This window comes from Schistosoma haematobium, chromosome ZW, assembly GCF_000699445.3.
Source record: "Schistosoma haematobium chromosome ZW, whole genome shotgun sequence".
In the NCBI taxonomy this organism is placed as follows: domain Eukaryota; kingdom Metazoa; phylum Platyhelminthes; class Trematoda; order Strigeidida; family Schistosomatidae; genus Schistosoma; species Schistosoma haematobium.
In genome coordinates, this window is record NC_067195.1 from 57,068,239 (window position 1) to 57,088,768 (window position 20,530).

A 20,530-nucleotide genomic window follows, 5' to 3' on the forward strand; every position below is an offset into this window, starting at 1 on the left:
TACAGACTATTAAAAGGTCTCAATGGTTTATTATACTGTAGTGAATAAATATGCAGTCATTAATGGCTTTCAGCTTAAGGTTTGATTTTGAGTCCGTAAACTAATATCGTACGTCGTCTATCGAAAATTTCCATAATATCCACAATTCTTTGAAGTAAATGTGAAAACTATATAACTCCGCCTGTAGCTCTTCTAGGTTCACTGCCGGTATCAAGCCCGGGTAAAGATAGAGGGTTGGACACGGGGTCAGCAACCCCGCCTCGTAGGAAACGGCTTTGCCAAAAATCCCTAATCAGAATAAATCAATTGGACCATTTAAACTCTGCCCTGAGAGTTGGACGATCTTCATTCGGAGGAATTGTGGAGCCACATGGTGAAAGCCAAGATTCTCCGAAAGTTATGAGACCGATCTCCCCTTCTAACAACCAGAGCAGCAATTAGTATAGGTACATGGGATGGATGTCCAGACAATGTGAGAGACCGGGAGGACCAATCAGATACCTACAGAAATGAGGAGATACAACTTGACAGTGCTCGGAATCAGTGAAACCCATTGGACCCAAGCTGAACAGAAAAGTTTGAATTCAGGAGAGATGCTGCTGTACTCTGGTCACAAAGAGGAAGATGACTCACACACTCAGGGATTTGCTGTGATGCTGTCCGTAGGAGCACAAAGTGCACTTATGGGATGTGAATCTCATGGATCCAGGATCATCAAAGCATCCCTAAGAGATTCAGAAGTTCAATGGAAAACGTGTGAAGCAGGAGAGAGCCTGACATAACTCCAGATCACCACCAACTGGTTGTGGCCAAAATCAAACTGAAGCTAAAGAAACACTGGACAACTGGAGAAACAGTAGTTCAAAGGTTCAATACAAACTTCTTTTGAAATACAGTCAAACTGGACGAATTCAAGATAGCTCTGAACAGTGTGTTCCAAACCCTACAATAGCTATCCAACGAAGATGAAACTATTATGAAGGATAACTGGAAAGGGATCAAACAAGCACTAACTTCAACATGTCAGGATGTTCTGAGCCGCAAGAACCATCATCATAAGGATTGGACATCTATCGAAACTTTAGACAGTATTCAATAAAGGAAGAACAAGGAGACAGCAACTAACAACAGTCGAACAAGAACAGAGAGGGCCAAGTCACAAGCTGAATACACTGAAACAAACAAGCAGGTGAAGAGGAGCATTAAAACCGACAATCAGAAGTACTTGGAAGACCTAGCAGGAACAGAGGATAAAGCTACAAGAGAAGGAGATATGAGACAACTATATGACGTAACGAACAATGTGGGAGGGAAATGTAGTGAACCGTCGAGACCAATCAAAGACGGAAAAGGCAGGCTAATCACTGAAATCCAAGAACACATGGGGGGGGGGCACTTTAGGGAACTCTTGAATGGGCCAGCACCACTGAATCCACCGGATATCGAAGCAGCACATACAGACCTTTCTATTAATGTCACTGCATCAACGACCAAAGGAATCAGGATGGCCATAAGACAAATCAAGAGCGGCAAAGCAGCAGGAAGAGAAAACATAACAGCCGGAGCACTGAAGTCAAACATAAGAGCAACTGCGGACATGCTCCACGTTCTGTTCAGGAATATTTGGGGGAGGTTTAGTGGCCCGATATCTGACTTTATTTGAATCGTATGAGTGATTACTATTGAAATAAACGTATCGTCAATCCTCGTGTATTACCAGCGACTTAAATCGCGTCAGTGATTAACGGAATTAAGTGAGTCAAATATGAAAATTAAGTTTCAGTGCGTATATTTCATAAAATCGTTGATCGGAAAGCGAAGCAAAACGGAACGGCACACAATGGAGAAGGCGGGTGAATCAACTCAATTTAGTTAAATGTGGATCGATATTGATAGTCGAACAAAAATATGTTACAGTCATGTGATGAGTAAGATGAGAAACGCATACGCTTACATAAAAACAGTCAAGGTTGATAAGCGAATAACTAACAAGGTCAAAACGTGACTCCAGAAGAATGAATAAATTGGCCTGTCCGGAAGCTAGAATAAGCTATATGGGCTTGAAATAACAACCGACATTGCAGAGGAACAAGTGCCAACAGACCGAAATGAAGATATCAAAGAATGTAGATCTGAGCAAATGTGAGAACTACAGAGGGATCACACTACAATCAGTACCACGAGAGGTTTTCAACAGAGTGTTGTCCAACCGAATGAAAGATTTAGTGGGCACCCAACTTTAGGATCGACACACCGGATTGCATAAGCATTGGTCGTGCACAGATCAAATTGCGACACTACGGATCATCGTTGAACGATCAATTGAATGGAACTCATCACTACCCATCAACTTCATTGACTATGAGAAGGCGATTGACAGCGTAGATCGAAGAACTTTATGGAACCTCTTTAGACACTGTGGTGTACCTGCGAAAATTGTCAACATTATCCGGAATTCATAGGAGGGATTACGCTTCAAAGTCGTGGATGAAGGAATGCTGGCAGATGCGTTCCAAGTGATGACCGGAGTCATACAAGGCTGCTTACATTCCCCTCTTTCTTCCGACAGTTGAGTGTATTATGAAAACCTACATCTGAGGGGAAGCACGGAATACGATGGACAGGTTGAATGCAACTGGACGATTGGGACTTCGCAGATAACCGAGCTCCTCTATCCCGTATACACCGACAAATGCAGGTGAGGACAGTCAGTGTAACAACAACACCTGTCTGTAGCATTAGGGCTCAAAATACACTAGGGAAAAAGCAAGATCCTGAAACAAAACACGGGGAACACTGATTCAGTCACACTTGATGGAGAGACTCTGGAAGATGTGGGCATCATCATCGATTAACAAGAGGGACCTGGTGCAGATATAAAGGCAAGAATTGAACATATGGAACTCAAAAGAACTTTCAACCAATATGAATGTCAGAACTGGGATCCTCCCAGTTAAAGCAGTTTCTGGATTATAAGACGAATGTGAATGATGATTACAGCCATTGGCTTCTGTTCTCAATCACATCTAATACCGTTTCAAGCTAATGAGTTGCACCATCTGTTGGACCACAACCAGTAAGTTGTTATTGACCGATCGATGTCAGTTATATACGGATTTCTTTCATATCCCTGCACCATTTCATAAGCTGTAACATCGTAAACTATATGATCCTTTTCTATTATGTTATCTGTCACAAAAATGTAATTAAAATGCAGTGATGCCTTTTAATCTCTCCAGGATAATTGCACATTCACGTTATGAGAATTCTGTGGGTATAGAGTTTTTAGATGTTGGTGTTTCAGGTGTTAGTTTATGGCATTAAATGCCTCCTGAACTATGAGACTCATGGTTGTGTTAGTGTGTTTACTGTCTACCACTTTCATTATTTTGTAACTCAACGGTTATGAGTGTTCTAGACACTAAATACTTCATGTCTGGCAATTAATATTGCTGAGCGTTTAAACTGTCGATAAAACTAGACTGTCATGGGTAAATTACTAATTAAAAGTGTCTAAATCAGTATTTTAGATTCTCACTGACTTATCTTGACATTAGATTGTAATATGGTTTCTGTCAGTTGAGTGTCATCTAGTTGTGACAACGGTTTGTGTGTAATAACTGGGTGTTGTGAATTTCATAAACATTAACTGTGGTCAACAACAGACTTTTGTAGTAGATATTACCTGAAACCCTTTCAGATTATGAATACTATGTACTAATTGTACCTTTTTCTTAACTTTCAAGGCAACGAGAATCTCTTTTGTTGCTTACCTCAGACCCACTTCCATATTTTTTCCTGTGTATTCAGTTAAGTATTTGTCGAAATCACTGATGACCTCCAACATAAATCATACGAATGAACAACTTCCTTGTACAGAAAATCGCTCGGAGTTAAAAGAAGTTTTGAAACCGTGCGATAAACTTCCGCCGACAAACGACATAAAATTGGATCGATCTTACTTTAAACGTAAAGTCCCAATGATATTCGTCGGTATTCATTGTGATAAACATGTCAAGACGTCTTTAGAGAAGTTGAGACCATTTTTCTGTCCTTTTATCCGACTACCTAAAATATCTAAAACTTAGTAAGTTTCCTAGTATAATGTTTAGATTGTTATCGTCAACACAACTCATTTCATATTTATACTGAATTGTTTAACTCTTAGAAAGTATCTGCTTGATGAGAAATTCATCTCTCTTTGGTTGCTTATTACCAAACTCCTCAGGCGTATATGTGGATTTTGACATTAACCAATGCAATGCTTTTAATGGTTAGCTACAATTGTAGCGGCGTATGGTAGTTCTATATTTTGAATTATATGAATTTCTAAGATTATAGCTAGTGTAGTTCTACCTATAGTAATAGGAAAAACCTGACTCCAATCATTTAGTGGCGTGAAAGTAATATATTTCTGAGGTATTTTGAAATCGTTTTCAATTTGTCTCACGAAACGACTTTACATCCCATACATCAAAGTTGTATATATCCTCACTCTATCTCGAACAGAATAACAGATCTCGTCAGCCGGGATGTGCACTAAACACATGCTGTACGACTAAAGCAGTCGTACAAAACCTGTGAGTTTATTCATATAAAATTGTCTTGTTAGTTTGATGAATTTAAGCGATCCAACGTTTGATATGTAGTTGAGTCTAAGGGCAGATAAGTGACTTCTGTACTGAATCTTTGTCGATAGTTCCCAACACTATTCGGCTGAATAGTATTGTGGTGTGTGCTACTGATGTCGACAGATATAAGTAGTACGTATCGTCAATCGAAAGTAAAATGCCTGGATGCAGAAGGTTAAGAAGATCAAAGAAAAGAGAACGGGGACAAAGAATGGTTGGTGTGGAGACGAAAGAACAATCAAGTCTGAGACGATTGTCTGAAGTATTTGTTGTATGATTCTCCAATTTTACTAAGATGTTCTGTAATTTTGTATTCAAATACATTCGATTGTCCCACTTGTGTTCTCGTCCACTACAGTATTATGACAACTCAGAAGTGTCGTAATTTGTATGCACATTTCTACTGACTGTGGTTGAGACAAATTAGAAGCTAAGTTCCTTCAAAACCTCGTTGACCTTTTCGTAACTTATTGCTCTGCCTGTTGAATTTTCGTTCACTCATCTGCACCGATACAAGTGTGTTGGTTAACACATAATCCGTTTACATCTAGAACATGTTTTGGATTAAAAATTTCTTCTGCTACCAGAAACGACGGCAACCATACCTCTGATAAGTCAGTTCTAGTCAGTAATTAATTAACTGGTGTTTACATCTTAAAAGTGAATTCTAAACTGTTTCTTCAATACACGATGATAGGTGTAGAGTTTATTCAACTCAACATTTTACTTGGTCAGATTGGAGGATAAAGCAGTTTTGAGTTACTTTAATAGATGTAACTATTTTTAATTTAAATTGGCATAACTTATCTCTAAGTGTAGTAAATAATTATTTTATACAGAAAATGTTAAGTATTTTCAGTTAGATTTTTTAGAGAATTATATCAATCCTGTTTACATCTAAGTTTTACTTCGTCCATTTGCTCTGAACGTACAGATTCATTCTATTTTTGTAGCGCACCGACCTTCAAATTCAGCATAACAGTGCTTTTTTTCAGTTGTGCAACAGTTAACAGTAAGTAATGTATTCGTACCAATCTACACAATTCTAAATTTATTCGAAATTATCAAGTCAAACCTTAGTAACGATACCTGTTAACAGTAAAGTATCCATACACGTCGCCTCGCCAGTGAAACAGTCATCAGATTACCGATTTCCAGATTAAATGTATTGTTTTAAATCTAGGTGAAATATTGGTAAAAAGGATTGAACCCATGTTACCAAAAATATTTCAATTTACTATCAGTTTCACGGTGAGTTTGTAGCTGTTGCATTTAGCTTTAGGTAGACTGTTCTATCAAGTAGTATCATCCTAAAAAATATCTACTAATCTGATGGTATGCGGTTTGGTATCGACTGAGAAATATAAATGGTCAGAGACATTCAGTAGCTTAAAACAGGTTTCCGTAACATATGTTGATTTCATGGTTATCTATTACTACAATTTGATAAATTTTCTGTTCTAATCTAATATATCCCGCCCAGATTCCGCTTCTTCGGCATCTCTCGATTTCCCTTAGTGTTTTGCTAAGGAAAATGTCAACTTAGAATAATTACTTCTAAGAAGATATTCTGACTACGCTCTATATACTGTTTAAAGTTTTTCAATCTTTGTGATAAGTGTTTTTGGGCACCACATAAAGCCTCCTACTCATTAAGTGTTTTGTTATCATAATTTATTTCTCCTGAAATAGTTTATTCATTCTTGATAGTTCATTTTCTATCTTTACAAAAATCACTTTCAGCCGAGATTCAAATGGATCGTTGCGTAAATTGATGCTGGTTCAAATGCCTGAACCTGATAAAATCTTACAGTTTATAACTGATTTAAATCAGTGGAACGTTGATTTACCTAAAGATTACGCAAATCTTCAACCAGTCGATTTATCTGTACCGAAATTGCCCGAATGTCTAAACGATTTGAAAGCTGAAGATTCATTGAACGATGAAGCATTTAAAAAAGTTAGTGTTGTAGAAGAAGAGATAAATATGTTGGAAAATATTGTCACCTCACCATGTCTCGTGAATATGTCGGTCGGTTATGAAAATTTCACATTCGAACAAGTTATCAAGGAATTGTTGCCTGATTTCATCTTGCCTATTACTGGGTTTACTATAATTGGTCACGTTATACAATTTAATCTCAAAACTGAAGCGTTACCCTACCGTCATATTATTGGTGAGTGACGTGATGTCTTTACTTTTTCAAAAACTAGTTGCTCTTTCGAAGTTTCAGTAAAACCTCACTTACCGGGCATAAATCCCGCTTCTGCACTCAAGATAGTCGTTTGCTGACATTATTGAGGCGTGGGTCTGCCGTGAAACCGTTCTCTTGATCCCTATGTTGTTTGGAGATCGATAGACTTAGTTTCTGTATGTTTGTAACAAGCTATATTTTCAATCTATGGTTCTTATTAAGTATCTAGTGTGTTTTTATTTTATTTTTACAGGTAATTACCGGTACCATTGTGCACCGAAATAAGTATGTCCTGCATAATTCAAGGGATATATAAGAGGGGAAAGGGAAGTTCTATCAGAAAATACAATTAAAACAAATGAGTAAACAAGAATATCATATAACACCAGATACATTTCAGCTAAAAGTGTGCTCAAGAAAGATTTCTTTTAGTCAAAAGAGGTCCCCTCACTTTTACAAATAATTTAATAACGTAACAACAGAATCGCCATTGACTCCTATTACAAGCGATGTCTGATAATATGTCAAACTATTGAGTCGCATCATCTCTAGGACCCAACCAAGGAGTCATAGCCGATCGACATTGGAAACTGGATGCTGACCAAATTAGTTTTAATGAACTCACCTAGCTGAAGGCGCTCGGCCATGCATCCACACCAGATCACGAGTTAGAACGCCGTGCTCAACTTCTCCTGCAAGCTCTAGCCAGTTAAGATCATTCGTTTCTCGATATATTGATAGCCTATCAAATATATCTTCGGAGCTCCTCGCTTCTGATTTTTGATTTCTCTGGGCGGGCACGATTCAATCATAGAAGGTGTTATTGATTGAAGTGTTGTCAAACTAGAAATACCTGTGGTATCTGCAGTGTCAATGTTGATGACTTACTGAACTGTTTATTTTGTGGATTTACTTACCACTGCATGTTCAAAGAGCAACTAAAGTGGTACTTAGGCTAAAAACAAATCCATGCAATTCGAGAAAGGATTAACAGTTTTAGTAGGACAACTATTCTTGGTTCACATCCGAGAAAGTTTTTGAACTTTCATATATTTGGAAATATCAGGACTATTTATTTACTTATTTTTCCGTAGTGAGGAAAACTGTCAGTCCATATATGACTATCATTTACAAATGTTTATGTTTGCTGTGTGATTCATAAAGTTATCGATTCACTTACATGTGTGACATATTTACTTTATTTTTTCATATTACTAACACCTTTAATATTTTATTTGACAAGTCTTTATTTTGTTCCCTATCATTTCTGACTAACGAACTACAGGTCAGGTTGCTCTTGATAAAATACCAAATATTCGCACAGTTATTCATAAAGCTACGAATATTGAATCGGCTTATCGTACTTTTGAAATGGAATTACTTGCTGGTGCTCCTGATTACATAACATCAATGCGTGAAAACAGTGTAACGTTGCACTTGGATATTAGTAAAGTTTACTGTAATCCGCGTTTGGGTGAGCGTCCTATTTCCTGTTTATTTAAAGCCGCTAAATTTTTAATTTTCTCTTAAATTCTGTTCCAATACATTGCTTCATTGAATTGTTATTTTCTGTAAATTCCATCCGTGTTATCCCGTAAATGTCTTTTTGCATGTGTTCATAGTTTAATATTTCAAACACTTGCCACTTAAGTCTACATGTTTAGGTTTAGGTCTTCTAATAAATCTTAAAATTTCACGAAGATCAGCTTGAATGAATTATTTTTTTGACAACAACGTGCTAAGTGTCTAAAGTTTAGGAGTTTGTACTGAAATTTCGCTCACCGTGATTCTAAAGTGGTAGATAGCTCTAAATCTTTCAAATGTCAATTCACCTACTATATCGGTCCTTAAACCAAGTATTTCGGATATCTACCATGGAACTTTCTAAATAACCTACCCTCTTCAATGTTAAACATACCAAGCATTTATATCCCGGAGGTAGTTTATATAATTAATTAGAAAAATTAGTGACTACTTCAGCTAGTTAAATTTACCTTTTTTTATATTTGCAACGACGATTCAATCATAGAAGGTGTTATTGATTGAAGTGTTGTCAAACTAGAAATACCTGTGGTATCTGCAGTGTCAATGTTGATGACTTACTGAACTGTTCATTTTGTGGATTTACTTACCACTGCATGTTCAAAGAGCAACTAAAGTGGTACTTAGGCTAAAGTGCGAATCCATCTCAGTGCTCTTACATGTTGTGCAGTACGGGCAGATTTTTTGTTATATTATCAGTATTTTTCACACTGCCAATTGTTCTATCCACCCTACTGACCATTAGTAAATTTGAGTAATTGGTTACATATAGGAGGAAATCCATTAAGGACAGAACATTTAAGTGTCTTACAGAAATCCGCACGGATGGTTTTGCGGTTCTTTTCGTGCCTCAAGGTAACCCTCGTGCTATTGACAGAAGAAACCAGACAAGTAGTGAATAGCAAGTTATAAAACTCATTAGTGGGACCTTTTGAGATGGAACGTTTGGCTGAATACCTAAAAGGGATGCTAGAGGATTATGTAGTTTTTTTGGTTATTAATGGAGAATAATCCAAGTGTTATGCTCATCAGTTTTGTTTTCGATTCGATTTTCATGGCTTTCACATTCCAGAAAGCATATACTACGAATGATGCATAGTGTAGTGGACCAGACGATATATAAACACAAAAAGTATCAACAAAGTTAATAAAAAAACAATAGTAATATTAATATATATCAGTTAAATGTTACAAATACAATAAAAATGGGACTTTACTTAAGTTCACCCAAAATGATGCGTGTTCGGCTTTAATCTGGTACAATAAATCCACAATTATAGATGCTTGGTAATTCCAGATGTATCAATGAACTCCCCAGTGGTGTAATCCAAAGTAAGATATGGTGTGTTCGCTCTCACAGTCTATGAATGTAAATAATATTTGTTTTAGATCTCAGTTAACTCAATCTCGAATGAAAACAGAACGGGGAATGTGAGAGAAGCAGTGTATTTGTTAACCAGCAACGATATGTCACGCTATGTAGTATCACAACGGAAAAGGTCTTCAAGGTCATTTTACTTAAACAACAGGTACAATCATTTAATGATAAATGTACATGCAGTGAGAAATTGACAAAATAAATACAAATAATATTAAAAACTATTTACAAAATAAGCTTGTCAGTCATATCTCCACATAGCTCCCCCCAGAGTGTCCGGAGGTAACACTGGTTACAATAACAGCAATAAAAAATTTTATACAGAAAGAAATAATATTTACAATAATAACCAATAAACAATGTGGAGATGCGTATGACATGTACGTTAATAATATACAGTGTGTTATTGCGTGAAAATAGCGGTGATGTGGCATAGCATGACAAACAAAAGTAATGAGAATACCGTCATTTAAAATCTTGGTTTGCTAACAGTGATAATAATGTGTAAAACTGTTAATCACCCACACACAAAAAAATTGAACTGTTTATTTTTGTGTATAATGAATATATAATTAAATAGAGTTTACTCGTTTATTATTGTAACAAATATTTTTTTAATGTAACAAAACGAATAATTGTGGAAAAATGTGATTAATTATGTACACTGTGAAAAGAAAAAAATTTTTTTTAGATGAGATTGATAGTGTAGATCCTCGATAATTGTTTGCTTTGATTGTTTTAGTTTTTCTTTATATGGCAAAATGTACGTAACGCTTTGGTTTTTTTATAAGTCTCCCAGAACGTGTTAAACAAGAGGGTGTAGTGCCAAGTTTTTCCTCTTCCTCTTGTTTCTTAGTAATAGATGGGAGTGATTGTTTGTTCGTAGCATTGTCTTCTGTATCTTGAGGGACTTCGTAGAAAGCTGGTTTTATTCGGTCTATGGAAATTGTCCCATGGTTCCATTTTTGTTGATAATGAAATATTTGTGAGTGCGTTTTATTACTTTATAAGGGCCTTCATTTGGTGGTGTCAGTGGCTTTTTTACCGCGTCTACTCGAACAAAAACAAATTTGCACGTTTCTAAATGTTTATCGAGATGGACTCGGTTGTTGTATTCTCGAGGTGGTATTGCTCTAGTGTTCTGCATCATTTGTAATATGCGACTTGCGAAGTGAGTAGAATCCCCGTGCGTTGTAGGTTCATAGTTGACTAGTTGGCCGGGTAACGTTAGAGTTGTACCATAGACTAACTCGGCGGCTGTACATCCAATGTCTTCCTTTATGGTTGAACGAATACCGAGGAGTACAAGCGGTAAGGCATCGCTCCACTTTGATGAGTCAGCTTGCGCCAGCAGTGAGCTTTTTAATTGGCGATGGAATCTTTCAACCATGCCATTAGCTGCTGGGTGGTAAGCTGTGATTTTAATATGGTTGACCCCTAGAAGTTTAGTGAACTCCTGGAAAAGGACAGATTGAAATTGAGGACCACGATCTGTTGTGATTATTGATGGTACTCCATAGTTAGTTATCCAGCGGTCGAGGAAGACTGAAGCGACTGTTTCTGATGATGTGTCTTTAATGGGGTATGCTATGGCCCATCTTGTGAACCTATCTATTGCGGTGAGGATATGTGTGAAAGTGTTTGATGGTGGCAGAGGCCCAACTAACTCCAAATGAATGTGTTGAAAACGTTTGTCGGGAATAGGGAATTCCCCGATCGGGCTGATAGTGTGTTTTTGGATTTTGCTGCGTTGGCACTGGAGGCAGTTACGTGTCCAACGTTTAACATCCGAATTGATTTTTGGCCAAACAAAGCGTTCTGTGATAAGCTTCGTGGTAGCTCTGATGCCTGGATGCGACAGTCCATGTAGCTGTTGAAATATTTTTCGTCGATAGGGTTGTGGCACAAAGGGGCGATTGTTACCCGTTGAAGTGTCGCAAATAATAGATGCATCTGAGAAAGGAATGGGTACAGGTTTAAGATTCAAGTTAGACTTCTCGTTGCAGATCTTCAAATCTACATCGTCCACTTGTAGTTTAGCTAAAGCTTCAAGACTGATGTTGTGGTTGTGTACCATCATGTTGATATCCTTTCTAGATAGAGCGTCAATGACAATGTTGGAGCAGCCTTTGATGAACTGGATGTCCGTAGTGAATTGAGAAATGTAATCCAGTTGTCTGGCTTCCCGTGGAGAATGTTTGTCGTAGGTCGTGTTGAAAGAATAGCAAAGTGGTTTATGATCAGTCATAATGGTGAAATCGCGTCCCTGAAGGAGGAAGTTGAAGTGTTTTACAGCTAAGTACATAGCCAGAAGTTCGCGTCCGAAGGTGCTATAACGCTCTTGAGTTGATGATAATCGTTTGGAAAAGAACGCTATAGGAGTAATCTTGTCGTTAACGCATTGCTGTAATACTGCTCCTACTGCTTTTTGGGAGGCGTCAGTGCAGAGGATGAGGTTTGTTGTGGGATCAGTGTCTAGGTGCTGTAGCATGGTAGCATTAGATATCACCAACTTTGCTTTCTCGAATGCTGTTTTGGCGTCAGGGGGTAGGTTGAATGTCTTACTCTTCTCTCTTTTCGTACCTTTTTTGTCGGCTTTCAGCAGATCGGTTAATGGCTGTAATACTTCAGCACAATGTGGTAAGAAGCGGAGATAAAAATTACACATACCGAGGAAGCGTTGTAATGACTTCACCGAGGTTGGTTCGGGGTAATTGGTAATAGCTTCAACCTTTTCTGGGAGTGGTTTGATGCCTTGAGAGTCAATGTAATGTCCTAAAAACTCTAAGGCTGGGACGGCGAATATACATTTAGAAGGATTGATAACAACGCCATGTTTCTTGAAACGTTCAAAGAGGATCTGAACATGCTAGGCGTGCTCTTCTATTGATGAGCTTGCGATCAAAACGTCGTCTATGTAGGCGAATACGAAGTCTAAACCTCTTGTGACATCATCCATGAATCGTTGGGATGTCTGGGCGGCATTTTTCAATCCGAATGGCATTCTTAGAAACTCAAACAGGCCAAAGGGTGTGATGATGGCTGTTTTCTCGATGTCTTCTGGTGCCATCGTAATTTAATGGTATGCACGCACGAGGTCAAGTTTCGAGAAGATGCATTTACCATGTAAATTTAACGAGAAGTCATGTATATGTGGGATAGGATACCTATCAGGGATGGTTTGATTATTCAGACGGCGGTAGTCGACACACGGACGCCAATCTTGGTCTTTCTTTGGTACCATGTGTAACGGCGAGGCCCAAGGACTATTAGATGGTCTGATGATACCAAGTTGCATCATGTGTTCAAATTCTCTCTTAGCTGTCTGCAACTTTGTTGGTGGTAATCTCCTCGCTCTGGCGCGAATGGGTGGTCCGGTGGTAGTGATATGGTGTTGCACCAGCTGTGGGTTACCTTCCTTTTGGTAATATGATTTCGTAATGCACTGGTATTCTGTTGGAATGTCGTTGAAAATGTTGTTCACGGGTTTCATTATTCGAACACCATGGATTTCACAGTCGTTGGAAGGTGTACCCTCTACCTGTAAACGTGTATTTGCATCGATCAATCTCTTCTTAGTTATATCTACTAACAAGTTGTACGCACTAAGGAAATCGGCTCCGAGGATGGGTCGTTTGACATGAGCAACTATGAAAACCCATGTAAATCTTCTGCAGAGTCCGAGATCTAATATAAGTGATTGCTCACCGTACGTTTTGATAGTTGATTCATTAGCCGCTACTAAGGACAATTTAGTGCTTGTCGTATGTTGTCTGCGTGAGAGATGGAGTGGGATGATGCTGATTTCTGCTCCAGTATCGACTAAGAAGTCTGAGCCAGGAATACGATCCCTAATGTGGAAGAGGCGGCTAACATGTTGGCCAGTAACAGCTGCCGCCATTACTGTCTGGCCACTTCGTTTCCCTGATGGTCTGGCTTGTTTGTCGTGAAGTTGCACGGTTTTGTGCAACGACGTGCTTTCTCACCATAATTCGAATGATACCAACAAATTCCGGCTGCCCGCTTAGGTGACCTAAGACGATGTCTGGATACTGATCTCCTTCTGGACGTAGATCTGGGGGGTCGAGAATGGATGGTGGAAATAGTCGCCTGCAGTGATGCTAGCTGCTGTGTTAACTGTGTTATTTGTTGTTGGATGTCAAGAGGGGGGTTCATAGCGTCTCTACTAGAGGATTGTACCGCGTTAATTCCCCGACTGTCGGAATATATTTCCATCATCTTATCAGCCATATCAGTTAAATCGTCAAGAGTGACAGAAGTTCCTGAAATACTGAGAATTTGTCTAACATTATGTGGTAACCTTTGTAACCACATTTGCTTAAGCAGCGTCTCGTTTGATTTGTATGGGCCGGCGAGCTGTCTCATGTGTCGGAGTGACTGTGAAGGTCTCTTATCCCCTAGCTCGCATGAGGTAAGCAGTTGTTGTAGACGTTTTTTGTCTGACAGCGATGTGCGTTGGATTACTGCAGCTTTTTTCTTGTCATAAGGGTCAGTTTCTGGTACGTTGTCAATCAGGTCACCAACTTCCGTTGCTACTTCTATAGGTAGGGCACCGACGACGTGAGCATATTTAGTCGCTTGCGAACGTATACCCCTCGCCAAAAATAGTGCCTCTGCTTGAGCAAACCAAATTCTAGGGTTGTTGACACCGTATGTTGGTAATCTTAGTTCAGAAATAGCGTTGATTGAGTTTAAAACATTATCTTCTGGCTGTGATGAATGAAAGGGGTTGGTTGATGGGCTATCATTATCGATAAGTTTATTAGGAGAGTTCATAATGTCAAAAACAAAAAATGGTGTCGTGCCAATTATTAATAATAAAAAATTATGTAGATATATATAGTAAATGTCTATAAAAAAATAATCGAGGCTCACCAAATAATTGTGGTGGACCAGACGATATATAAACACAAAAAGTATCAACAAAGTTAATAAAAAAACAATAGTAATATTAATATATATCAGTTAAATGTTACAAATACAATAAAAATGGGACTTTACTTAAGTTCACCCAAAATGATGCGTGTTCGGCTTTAATCTGGTACAATAAATCCACAATTATAGATGCTTGGTAATTCCAGATGTATCAATGAACTCCCCAGTGGTGTAATCCAAAGTAAGATATGGTGTGTTCGCTCTCACAGTCTATGAATGTAAATAATATTTGTTTTAGATCTCAGTTAACTCAATCTCGAATGAAAACAGAACGGGGAATGTGAGAGAAGCAGTGTATTTGTTAACCAGCAACGATATGTCACGCTATGTAGTATCACAACGGAAAAGGTCTTCAAGGTCATTTTACTTAAACAACAGGTACAATCATTTAATGATAAGTGTACATGCAGTGAGAAATTGACAAAATAAATACAAATAATATTAAAAACTATTTACAAAATAAGCTTGTCAGTCATATCTCCACAGTAGTACGACAAGAATGAACTCCAAATACGAAAAAAATAGAACCCAAAGGTATAAACATTCCACTACTTTTGCAAAGCAGTGATCAACTTGCTGTCATCATTCTTGGATACTTGATTTCAACCAAAACTTTTTGTTGCAGTTTTACTAGGCTAATCTAAAGGTTTCAGATTGCGCGCTTCCCGATGTCGTGACTGTAAGTACTTGTATATATTACGAATAATTAAAAATATACCTTTCAAAAGAGTTATTTCAAGATGAAATAAGTTTCTATTACACAAGCAATCAGACTTGTATGAGTTTAGAGGAAAAAGTGCATGCAACTAAGCGACTTGGACTATGCAGATGACATATAGGTCATCAGCTATAGCTTTTCTATCCCCGTACACCAACAAATGCAAGTGAGGATAGTCAATGTAGCAACAACACCTGTCTGTAGCATTAGGGCTCAAAACAGGGAGAAGGCAAGATCCTGAAACAAAACACGGGGAACACTGATTCAGTCACACTTGAAGAATTGAAGAAACAAGGGGTAAAATTCCTACATTTGAAGAGCATATAGAACTCAAAAACAGCTGTCAAATTACATCAGTCAGAATCTTCATCACCAACGTCAATACAGATCTACTGTACGGAGCTGAGAATTGGAGAACTACTACTCATCAGAAGCGTACATGTATTCATAAGCAATTCTCTATGCAAGATACTCAATGTTCGTTGACCGAATACTATCAGCAAAAACCTTCTCTCTTCAGTGATAAGGACAGGTCTATCGACCTATATTAATCGTTGCAGTTTGTAATACTGTGGAGGTCCAATCTTGTTTTGAATATGTCAACAGAAGGTGCTGATATTACGTGTTCCGGTAGAGAATTCTAGTAATTTACTACTCGGTGCGAGAAACGAAACTCTAGACGTAAACGATTTACTTTTTTGAGCTTTCTTCGAATGTCCTCTCAAATGATCAGTCCTAGATGGAAGTAAAAGATAAGACATGTTAATACCAAGGTCATCGTTCAGTATACGATAAGCCAATATTAGATCACTCCGTATTCTACGGTAAGATAACGGAAATAAGTTAAGGTGTCTCAGTTTGTCTTCACAAGATAGGTCAGATAGACCTTGTACCATCTTGGTACATTGTCGTTGGACTCTTTCCAGCATCGCTGCTTGAATCCCATATTTTAAATGTGGTCGCACGTAAATCGGGTATAATAATTTAAACACTTCCTCATCTAAATACTGAAGAGACCTACGAACAGACCATAATACCCTATAGCCTTTTGCAGCAGCAGCCTTACAGTGACTAGTGGTTTTAAGACCACTGCTTAATATGACTCCTAAATCTTCATAGTTTACTTTGGGTAGCACGAATCCACATATTGTACAGTGATACGATTCATCATAGTTATTTAATTGCATCACCACACTCTTATTTGGATTTACTTCTAGTGACCACCTGTCCAACCTACTGTGGAAGAGAACAAACCAGCTTCCAGCTCAGTCAGCTGCAAAGGAAGACCAGGCATATATACTCATTGGTCCAAGTTGCCACACCTCATTAGCACAACACGATAAACACCAAATTCCATCTGATGGAATTACGAAAAGACGCTGGATGTGGACAGGGTATTTATTGAGGAAATTAACAAACTGCATCACGAGGCAAGCGTTAGTTTGGGATCCTGAAGGGAAAAGGAAAATCAGAAGACCAGAAAAGGCACTGCACTGAAAACCGGAAGCAGACAACAAAAGAATGAATAGCAACTGGAACTACTTGGAAATGATTGCTCAAGACAGGGTTGGGTGGAGAATGCTGTTGGGCGACCTATGTTCCTCGACAAGTGTAAACAGTTATAAGGTTACTTGTGGCGGGGGTTAGATATCCTCCTGCCAACCAAAGGGCGAGTTGAATGTGCAGTAGTTTTTACTGTCCTAATTCATGAGTGCGAAACACGGGCATTGCGTATGAAGGTTATTCGCAGGTTACCTGTATGCGTTCGTAGGTGCCTTCAAAACACTGCTCGTGTAATTCGGGATCACCTTGTTAGCAGTGCTTTCGTTTGAAGAGTGTGTTGGGTAAAGATGACAAATCGATTGGTGAGTTGGTAAATATTCATCGATTGAGATGGTTAGGACATGTGATACCCATACCCACCTACCGCCCACGTCGACGGGCGATATGTAGTGTGGGAGTAGTCTGCAAGATAGCTAGAGACTGCCAAACAAAAACGATGCATCTGTCCATGAAGTCATTGACAATTGGACTAGACCATGTTGACGTGGATGGACTGCCTTGCTGGAGTCGGTGTGTTTATCGTTACTAGTGGTTGGAGACTGAATAATGTATCAATTTAACAGGTTAGTCCACTACTTGACTTCATCTAGGTCCCAAGCTTCTAAATCTAAAATATCTTTATTTTATCAATCTATGTATTTATTATTACGGTTTTATTTGAACACAAATATTAGTACAAGGGGGCACCAGATATATATATACGCCACACAATGGCAATGGGACTGGGATGAGAAGAAGAATGTAAGGTGCATATAAAAGAGAAGAATGGAAAAAAAGAGAACGTACTAGCTAGCATTAGGCTAATATATGTATTTTAAAAACTCCATATATATATATATATATATATATATATATATATATATATATATATATATTCCAAGCATAGTTTGATAAGTCCAAACCAGAAAGAAAATTGTGGATGTGATACAGATTTATTTATTTATTTATGTGAACACATAAATATTGGTACAAGAGGGCACCAAATATATATGCGCCACACAAAGCAATGAGAATTCGAAGAGAAAAAAAGAATAACGAACAGATTAGTGTAAGTAATGTAAGTGGATTCCAGACCAGTTTATTTCATTTGTGTGGCTTAACGTGCCTACTCATTGTAAATCTTCCCCAGAGATCTATATTCTCTCAAAATCACCCATCGGACTTACATTGCTTGCTCTGGTACTTCTGCATCACATGTGAGAGCAGTTCTGCTCTATGCTTGTGAAACCTGGCCTCTCCGAGTTCAGGATGCTGGATGAATCCCTGTGTTTGATTTTCGTCGTCTCCGAAGGATTGCTGACATCCAATGGCAAGACCATGCTAGTAATGCAGAGATTCGGCATCGTGTGTTCGGGCACAGAGATGATAATGCAATTGGTGTCACCATCTTGAAACACCGACTTCGGTGGCTTGGACATGTTCTACGAATGTCGTCCCAGAGAATTCCACGTCGTGCATTATTTGCCGACTCTGGGACTGGTTGGAAAAAGCGGAGAGGTGGTCAGTGCATGACATGGTGTCGTGGTATGAAAGAAAGCTGCAAAGGACTGGCTTCTGTTGGTCCTTCACGACTCCCTGGCTGAGGTCCTAGATATGGTGCAACACAGTGGCTAGAGACGTTATCAGATATGGCTCAGAATAGAAGCCAGTGGCGATCCTGCTGTAACCTTCTTTTACTTCTTAATAAAATGTGGTTGTTTCTTCCTTAACTGAAAGATTTCTTCTGATTGTACCTTTCCGTTTCCCCATTATTATTATTACACTACTTACACTAGTCTGTTCGTTATTCTTTTTTTCTCTTCGAATTCTCATTGCTTTGTGTGGCGCATATATATTTGGTGCCCTCTTGTACCAATATTTATGTGTTCACATAAATAAATAAATAAATCTGTATCACATCCACAATTTTCTTTCTGGTTTGGACTTATCAAACTATGCTTGGAATATATATATATATATATATATATATATATATATATATATATATATATAAAATTTAAAATGCATATATTAGCCTAGTGCTAGCTAGTACGATCTTAAGGGCTTTAATGATAGTGCTGATAAAAACTCAACTTTATGTGTTCTGTAATCAATTAAGTTCCCTTTTAATTATTTTGATACGCAACAGAATATAGTCACTTTCAAAATGTACCTTACCGTTACAGGTAAACTCAGAAGTGAATATCGTGGAATGGGGGATCTTAACCTTCTAAAACCATATGCCGTTTTTGAACAACTATTTGAGCAGAAGATTAGAATAGAAGACAGGGATTGTCTCGAGTTTGCTGATATAAACGTCGCTGCTGGTGTCTTAACCTCCTGTCATGGTTCAGCTCTTGTCAAGGTCGGAAAAACGCAGGTGATTGCAGGTGTAAAGGTACATTGTGGGTTTTTGATCTCAACAATTATAGGTCAAGGTAATTCCAGAAAGCGGAAACTCAGGCAACATAACCTGCAATGTCGAGTTTGCTGGTCTCTGTCATAGAGGTTCACGTTTAAATGCTCCACAACCTAAGTATGCTCAGTGGCTGTCTTCTACAATCCAAAGACTCCTGAATAATTTTGCATTCCCATCTATTGAAAACCAGCTAAACATATTCTCAATAAATGACCCAGACACACTTACACCGGTAGCTTCCTACACTTTGAAGCTCGATGTCTTCATCCTTCATGACGATGGGTGCTTACTAGATGCTTGTGTCCCCGCTGCACTTGTTAGTCTTTGTACAACAAAGTGGACAAAGTTATACGCGGTTACGGATGAACAAGCTGCGGGATCCTATTTAGAATTATATAAACCAGGACCACGAAATGAGACAAAATCCCTAAAAATGAATGAATGGCCTGTTTCACTGTCTTTCTGCTTCGTTCCTCGCCCGGTTGCTGATAGAAAGTCAAAGACAGTCCCTATTATTGCCCAACCAACGAAACGAGAGTTAGATATTTGGGATACTGATGCTGGTCCAGTACACATAACTGTTTCTCAGGGTGCTGTCGTCGATCTTTCTGTGGTCAGTGCATTTTTAACGGGTCTTTGGGACAGTTTATTTGTAACGAGTGCAAATGAAAGTGATGTAGTCAACTCATGGGGAGTTTTGTTTGATTCTGCCGTTTCTCACGCTCAGAAAGTTCTACAGATAATCCAAAAAGCAGTAAACTAGTTTGTATAGTTCACGACAATTGTAAGAAAAGTGTTTTCATTTTTGATTCTTTGTAAAACTGTATTGTTTAATTGATTAATTGAATTTCTACGTAGATTTTAGATTTGATGGTATATTCTTCATAAATCTTAATTATTTACACTATAACGTTTCACAGTGCAAACATGAGACTTTAAAATTCAATGATTTTTAAAAGACTTAAGAAAGTTCTCTTGGTCAGTGAGACCGTTTACCTGGTTGTAGATATCCAGGACGAAATAAAGTTCTCACAATATCAGATATTTGTCTCTCGTATACTCAAAAGGGGTATATAATGTTGACATCAAGCATAACTTAAGTTATTCCAACCGGGACTAGCTTTTTTATTTTCAATTTATCTCAACTTT

The 20,530-nt window shown here is 38.2% G+C and overlaps 2 protein-coding genes across 2 annotated transcripts; both read left to right on the forward strand.

Annotated features, from left to right (window-relative positions):
* Positions 1-187: 187 nt before the first annotated feature.
* Positions 188-9,227, forward strand: TRMT5_2 (tRNA (guanine(37)-N1)-methyltransferase). The gene is made up of 3 exons (XM_051211854.1): positions 188-4,087; positions 6,375-6,808; positions 7,080-9,227. The coding sequence occupies exons 1-3, from the start codon at positions 3,834-3,836 to the stop codon at positions 7,109-7,111; spliced, it is 720 nt and encodes a 239-aa protein (XP_051071963.1). The 5' UTR covers positions 188-3,833; the 3' UTR covers positions 7,112-9,227.
* Positions 9,228-15,183: 5,956 nt separating this feature from the next.
* Positions 15,184-20,165, forward strand: MS3_00003974 (uncharacterized protein). The gene is made up of 4 exons (XM_051211855.1): positions 15,184-15,381; positions 16,638-17,546; positions 19,149-19,360; positions 19,395-20,165. Exons 3-4 carry the CDS (start codon positions 19,175-19,177, stop codon positions 20,142-20,144), a joined length of 936 nt encoding a protein of 311 aa, XP_051071964.1. The 5' UTR covers positions 15,184-15,381; positions 16,638-17,546; positions 19,149-19,174; the 3' UTR covers positions 20,145-20,165.
* Positions 20,166-20,530: the final 365 nt, after the last annotated feature.